The 7,421-nt window shown below is 46.0% G+C and overlaps 1 protein-coding gene across 1 annotated transcript; it reads left to right on the top strand.

The window, feature by feature from the left end:
* The first annotated feature begins 309 nt into the window (after window positions 1-309).
* On the top strand, window positions 310-7,421 carry xk (X-linked Kx blood group (McLeod syndrome)). Its single transcript, XM_012819708.2, has 3 exons — window positions 310-701; window positions 2,241-2,503; window positions 5,692-7,421. The coding sequence occupies exons 1-3, from the start codon at window positions 457-459 to the stop codon at window positions 6,525-6,527; spliced, it is 1,344 nt and encodes a 447-aa protein (XP_012675162.2). The 5' UTR covers window positions 310-456; the 3' UTR covers window positions 6,528-7,421.

The following is a 7,421-nucleotide window of genomic DNA, read 5'->3' as shown; positions in this document are numbered from 1 at the left end:
ACCGAACGGGGGCATTTGAGAATCCATGCCTAGTGTTTTGAATACATTTTTAATCCAATATACGTATAGGTCAGAGAAGTGGATACAAAAACATCCGTGTAGGCCTATAGCATTCTGAGACTCGTTTCAAAATGTGTTTAATAACATTAAATACGAAAAAAACATGTCGATTTTTATTATTTTCCATTAATTCTAACCACTAAAAACAAAAATACAATTAGGCTACTTGTCTCTCCCTGGACTCAAACCCATACGCACAGCACGTATAGTCTGACGAGCGCTTCGATAGGTCATTATAGTATTGAAGTCACTGCGCCATCTACAGCTGAGCGTCAAAACAGTCCTGCCCTCTTCTTGGACAGCACCGATGAATGCGGTTTTGTGATTCAGCCAGCCGTCTCCGAATCGTCTGAACAAGAGACTGGGGGAGACGAAGACAAAGATGGCTGAGTGAGAATGAGACTGCCCAGCTCTGTGCTTGTTTCGGTCTCCCTGTTTACAGCTGAGACGACGGCTGCGTTATATCTGAGCACCACGTACCGCTCCGCGGGAGACAAGATTTGGCAGGGATTCACGCTGCTCTTCACGCTCCTTCCGTCACTCCTCGTGCAGCTCACCCTGATATTTATCCATAGGGACCTCAGCAGGGATAGACCTCTCGTGCTTCTGCTACATATACTGCAGCTGGGACCGATTATCCGGTAGGGTGTGCCTCAAAAACGATCAGAAATCTGCTAACACCTACAGACATTACATATGTACAATGGAGAATGATTCTGTTGTCCAAAAATGTGGTTGACGCAAAATCTCAGATTGCCTTGTTTTCAGTAGTTCTATTTTTAAACGCGGGATATGTAAATGTTGGTGTACAACTGAATGAATGCAGTTTGTGTCTTCTTCTGCTGCGCATACATAATGCGCGCGGCCTGTTTGTTTACCATGCTAGTGTCGATCAACAGTTTAGTGTAGTATGAAAAGGCCTACTCGTCATCATAACGTAGACTCACTCCCTCTCGGTCACTCCGTCTTTAACCAGTGATTGAGAGATCTGAGTGTTGTCATCCTACAGAGTTGTTTACAAGGCCGTGTTCGTTATCCGGCTTGTCACCCTGCTGTTTTAATCTATTACATTTGTATTGTGAGCTGCTGCTGGGGAATATCACGGACCGACCTCAAGCAGACTATTTCTGCCCAGCCCACCACAGAGACAGTTGAACTACACCTTGTGTTTAAAATAAGTCAAATTGCATCTAGTGAAGGGATTTGACCCTGAATAGCTGTTGCCCCCATAGACATATATACATGTCTATGGTTGCCCCGAGAACATTAATGCCGTCTTGTTCGTCCTGTTTGTAACGTAACGATTGCTTTAAAAGCCTCTCTCTGTTTCCTCCCAGTAAACCATTTTCCCACAATAGCATTATGTTTGACAGGTTGTTATTGATGATCTTTATTTTAGCCTGTGCTGTCCACTGATGCTATTTTCAGTCCGATGGTCAATTTTTTATGCATGATGCCGTCTATCCATAGGGGCTAGTTGTTGTTGGTCTCCCTGATTAGTGGTCTGTAGATGAATATGTGGCTATTAGCATCACCTCAGCTGTCAGTGGACAGTATCGACAAAGGAAAACCCTGAGTCAGTGTTTTATCCACGGGATGGGCTTCATTCCCCATTATCGGTCTCTCCTCTCTATATTTGCTTAGAAATGCTCTGTACAGTTAGGACATGGTATGTTTAGGGGGGATTAGATTCCATGAGAAGTTTCACTCTAGGTTTCAAAGTCAAACTTCCCTCCTTCTCTTAACTGCTTGATAATTGAGAGCTTGATAAGAACCAGAGCAGCCAAGTGTTTATCTAGCACTGGGCACGCTGCCCTCTGCATATTAAGCGAATTAAACGGGCACTCTGCCCACCACTGGGGCCTCAACTCTATGGGGCAAGCTGCCCACTCTGGTGTGGTGGTTAGGGCTGTGCGTGCCACTGCAGGTGTCTCAGGTTGCAACTCAGATTTACGATCCGCAGCCTCACCTTTCCTCACGTAAACACTGCAACCCAACCACACTGACCTTGAAACAATGTCTTTATTCAGAATGCTTTTATGTCCTCTAACATCTTACTTTGAAAGTCAAAGTAAAATATCAAAGGCAAAAGTCTCAGTTCTTGTAAACTAAATACCCATTAAGGACGACTTTAATTTAGCCCAGTGCTGGTTCCTCATGACTCTTGACCTCATTTTTAGGTGCCTGGATGCCTTCTGTATCTACGGCAGCGCGGGCACGTTTGAGGAGCCGTATGTCACCATCACCCGGAAGAAGCAGATGCCCAAGGGCGGGCAGTCGGAGGAGGTGGAGCAGGAGGTGGGCCAGGCCGAGGGCAAGCTGATCACCCACCGCGCCGCCTTCGCCCGCACCTCCGTCATCCAGGCCTTCCTGGGCTCCGCGCCCCAGCTCACACTGCAGCTCTACATCTGCGTGCTGCAGCAGGGGGTGTCCATCGGGAGAGGTACGTCACGCCCTGTCACACAGCACGCTTTAATGGCCCGTCTCGCGTCATGATTCTTAATAAAAGACCACATCCTTTTGGAGAGTCCTTGCAAGAGAGTAGTCTGTGATTAGTTTGAACCAGCCAACACTTTGGAATTTGCTGTCACCATGCTTTGTTGAAGTACACCATACATGACATGTATTCTGTTCTGAGACACATGACCTAAAGCATCAAGTGGGGAAGTCTTAAAGACAAGGTAGAAGCTAGGCTAAAAATGTGGCAAACTGTGGCACTGATGAGGAACTACATTATCACTGCACCATTTTGATAAGGAATGCTCAGTTGTTTGCATATGGGGGATGAAATGAGAGAGCCACTTCCTATTTTCACTTTCCCCCCCAATGAGAGATACATTTTTTCTGTTAGGTTGCACAGAAGGCTAGCCATTAAGACCAAGAGCTCTTGACATTTTTAAGCCGGCACATAGAATATTTTCCTACATACAAGACATCTGTTCATCAAAGCTAATGCGGGCAAGCCTGAGGCTAATCTAAATAGATGTTGACTACGTAGCCATCTACTACCAATCAGTTATCTGGACTTTGTCAGTCCATTCCATTCTCTGTTTCATGTATCTGGGCTTACAGAGAGAATGGGAACTCTCTTGGTCTTGATTGGGAAGAACATTTCTCAGTCATAAAATATATTTATTTTTCATTTCAGGGACTTTAAGCAGCTGCCTGTAAGCTTTGAGTAGCCCTCTGAACATAGGAACTAGGACACAGGGCATTAGACAGAGACCAAGACTACGATAGAATGACTTACCATTTTGGTTGATTTGTGTTCTGCAAATCCAGGCACAAGGCACCTTACAATACCCCATAGATGTATTTGTATTGTAAGCAAAGCTTTCAGAAGATTCATGCAGAATCATGTATCATATTTTGTAAAATAATCAGCAATTTTATGCGATCATTTATATATATATATTAAAAAAGTTAAACGTACACAGTGAAAATCACGTTATTTCATCCAACAAATATTTGAAAGCAAAGGTATTTTCTTTCCTCAAATCCATAGTTGGCCAGCAAATCAATACCCCTTGCCGCATCCAGAGTGAGAGGCAGTAAATTACCACACAGTATTTTGGATGGGGTGATGCTTCAAGGAAAGTCATTACACAGATGAACGGCATATGAACTGGCTCCCAGTCCTGCCAGGAGACCTCATAAACCATATAGAAATGGAGGACTGTAACTCAAACCACTGATTATTTCTGTCTATCTCGGGGAGGAGCTGTTCCTCACTTTATGTCTGAGTGTGATTCATACCTTTTCTCTCACCTCTGAAGCTTTCCTTGACTATATTTAGGCAAATCACAAAGGCCTGTGTGGTTGAGAGACAGGTTGACTACTGTGGGGGTGTTGAACATAAGCTCGGTGTTCTGACCTTGTACTGTATGTTCAAGAATCTTCCATATCAAATATTGTTCCATCAAGTGAGAATCATCCTGCTGTCTGGTGCTGAAGCTGAGAGAAGTCAAAAGAAAGACAGAGAATCATCAAAGACAATACAGATATACATGATAGTAGACCAGAGGGCTTTCTGCCTATGAAATGAAATAAACAGATAATTAGCAAAATGATCAAAATCCTTCCCCTCGCACTGATTCTTCACGCCCTGTTTTCTTTCCTGAGTGTGTTAATTACCAGTCCATGTGTGAGGTATGACGAAGTGGTGTTACTTTCACAACACCCGATGACAAGCTCCCTCCTGTGTTTGCTCAGTGACGTAGAGGCACACTTCCACAGAGTTCACTACGGCAGTGTCAACAATCTTATCTCTAAACGCTGTTCCTTTACCGCAATTTACCGTAGCACATTAGCGGAGTCAACAAACTCTGCCCTCTATCTGATCTGCTGACAGTAATAACCTTCAAGGAAACTACAGCCAGGAAACTCACAGAGTTTATAGCACCGGTCATATCACTGCTTTATTATTTTATCTAGAATGCCACATATTTTCAAGCCTTGATAAAACATCTAGGTCAAATTGTAAATGAATACAACACTGTATAAGAGCTAATTACGTTATCATCTTATAACTAAAGATTAACTTCTAATTAGGGTGTTAGTCAATCACTTGAGTCTACGTTTTATTTACTGTAGAAAAAAAAGCAAAGCCATTAATGTGTTTCCAGACTATTGACTGTCACTGTAGGTATGTTAATGTCACTGTGGGTATGCTAGTGTCACTCTAGCTATTGTAATTGTCTTCTTCAGGGGCCCCCCAACATGCACTCTCTGCAGGCTGTTGTCATAGTACACTCCTCTGGTGTGTAGGATTAATGGCAGTTGTTATCTGGCGCTGGCAGCTGTATTTGTGTCTTATCAGCGGAGACACCTGATGCCTACTGTGATCAGCGCTGTGTGAGAGACAAAAGACTGGGAGGAGAGGGGATGTCATCTGAACGGATACAAGCCCTCAAAGGCACGTCCTGGAATGGCCGGGGAGGTTGTGCATTTGGGGTTGTTTATAAAAAGATGAGATGTGGACTGAAGTTTAAGCATAACATAGATTAGAATTAGTAATCCTCTCTCTGTCTCTGTCTCTCTCTCTCTGCCTCTCTCTCTCTCTCTCTCTCTCTCTCTCTCTCTCTCACTCCCTCACTCAGGATGAGCTGCTTAGGAAGCCGAAACACAAAACAATAAACACAATTTGAGCCCGGTGCAAACAAACGCCCTCCCCTGGTTCAAGCTAGGTGAGATTATCCCACAAGAGTCTCTGAGGTCACATGAGCACCAGAGCTGGGCTTTTCTACAGTGCAACCTAAGCGCTCCTCCGCAGCCTGGGTTATTTTTAGAAGGAGGAGACATGAAGCTGTCAGAGAAGGGCCATCCAGAGTGTGCCACTCACCCCTGCTGAAGGGTTTGGCCCCCCGCAACCCCCCCCCCCCCCCCCCCCCCCCCCCCCCCAGGGCTGTGGCTGCTATGTTTCCTTCCACACCCATGTGTCAGGCAATTTCCTAAAATAAGAAGCTTTTGTCAACTTGCCAAATTGTGCTGTTTTGTTTTGAACTGTGTTGCATTAAGATCTGGAGATGATCACATGGGACTGTCATTCAGTGTTCTCAAGCAGCCTCCACACATTTATATTTTCTCTCTTTCTTTCTTTCTTTCTTTCTTTCTTTCTTTCTCCATCTGAAGGCACACTGATGGTCATCTCCTTGTTGTCCATTGTGTACGGCGCACTTCGCTGCAACATCCTGGCCATCAAGATCCGTTACGACGACTACGAGGTGGACGTGCGGCCGGGGGCGTACCTGTGCGTCTTCCTGTGGCGCAGCTTCGAGATCGCCACGCGCGTCACCGTCCTGGTGCTCTTCAGCTCCGTCCTGCAGATCTGGATGCTGCCCGTGGTGCTGGGCAACTTCCTGCTCTTCACGCTCTACCCGTGGGTGACGTTCTGGCGCAGCGGCTCGCCCTTCCCGGAGAACATCGAGAAGACGCTGACGCGCGTGGGCACCACCATCGTGCTGGCGCTGCTCACCTTCCTCTACGCCGGCATCAACATGTTCTGCTGGTCGGCCGTGCAGCTGCGGCTCTGCGACCCGGACCTGATCGACAAGGCGCATAGCTGGCGGCACGTGGCCGGCTACTACGGCCTGCGCTTCGTGGAGAACGGCGCGCTGACGCTGCTCTGGCACGCCTACCAGACGGACTTCTACCGCATGGTGGACGTGCCCGTGCTGGCCCTGCTCCTGCTGGTGGGCTACTCGGTGGCCATTTTCTTCATGTTGCTCTTCTACCAGTTCTGCCACCCGTGCCGCCGCCTGTTCACCAGCAGCATGACCCAGGGCGTGTGGGAGTGCTGCGGCTCCAGCTGCCTGCTCCTCCAGGGGCCCCGCGGGGCCACGGCCGGGCCCATCCAGGCCAAGGCCTCCCTGGAGCACTCCCACCTCACCGACGTGGACAGCCCTGGGGTGGACGTGACCTACACCACTAACGGAGACCTCAGCCACAGCTTCTCCAGTAATGCTTGAGACTTGACTTTTCCTTTTTTTTCTCGCACACTGAACAAGTGCTCCTTGCAGAAGAAAAGAGAATCAACAGAAATCACCAGTAATGCTTCATGAGCCAATGAAGACTGTTTGCTTTGCCTTGACCACACCATGCTGGAGTGTATGGGGGAGGCTAGGACCCTGATTCTGCCCTTATTTTGGACTTCAAAGGGTTCGGTCAGGACGGCAGTGGCAATCTTCATAGTTGTAACCCTTTCCAGAATGCATGTGAGCCACCTTTAACCTATGCTTATGCTAAATTGCTGCTTTTGTTCATGTGATGTCAGTGTGTCTCGTTGTGGTTGTTTTTGTTTATCTCTGTGATGTTTACTGAGTTACTATCTTATTTAAGCTATGATGTATTTATTTAATGATTGTATCACACGTTTCCATGAAGGAGCGGCATTGCCATATTATATGGTCCACTAATTCAAAGCACACACTCAGGTTTCTTCCAAGGGTATTTTGCTTTGTTTTTTCAAGCATTTTCATCATAAAAAGGGCACTATTCCATTATTTAATGCCTTCTACTAACAAAACAACAATCTAACCATGTTTATTTCAGTAAGAATTATTGGACCATACACGTTTTAGAGCCTTACTTTCAGACACGTATATTTGCATTATTAGGATGATTAGTCCACCACTTGTTCTATTCGAACATTCTGAAGAGCAACACTGACACGACACAAACTAAGACATTGAAAAACATTTTTTTTAAATGCAGAGACTTTGTGACCTGGATGCTATAGTGAGCCTTGATCTGTGTAAAGCTGTGAATGAAAAGTGTATTTGTTTACTCTGTATTTTTACACTCATGCTTTGCACCCCTTGCACCCCTTGCACGTGGATTTGTACAGATTTGCTAAAAAAAAA

This window comes from Clupea harengus, chromosome 21 (assembly GCF_900700415.2).
Source record: "Clupea harengus chromosome 21, Ch_v2.0.2, whole genome shotgun sequence".
Classification (NCBI taxonomy): domain Eukaryota; kingdom Metazoa; phylum Chordata; class Actinopteri; order Clupeiformes; family Clupeidae; genus Clupea; species Clupea harengus.
The sequence above is the reverse complement of the archived record's forward strand: the minus strand, read 5'-3'. Positions and strand labels throughout refer to the sequence as shown.

Excerpts from the sequence above, each read along its gene's own strand:
- xk (XM_012819708.2), top strand. The coding sequence starts at position 457 with ATGAGACTGCCCAGCTCTGTGCTTGTTTCGGTCTCCCTGTTTACAGCT. Across the intron at positions 702-2,240 it reads CAGCTGGGACCGATTATCCG|GTGCCTGGATGCCTTCTGTA; the intron begins GTAGGGTGTGCC and ends CCTCATTTTTAG. Across the intron at positions 2,504-5,691 it reads GGGGGTGTCCATCGGGAGAG|GCACACTGATGGTCATCTCC; the intron begins GTACGTCACGCC and ends CTCCATCTGAAG.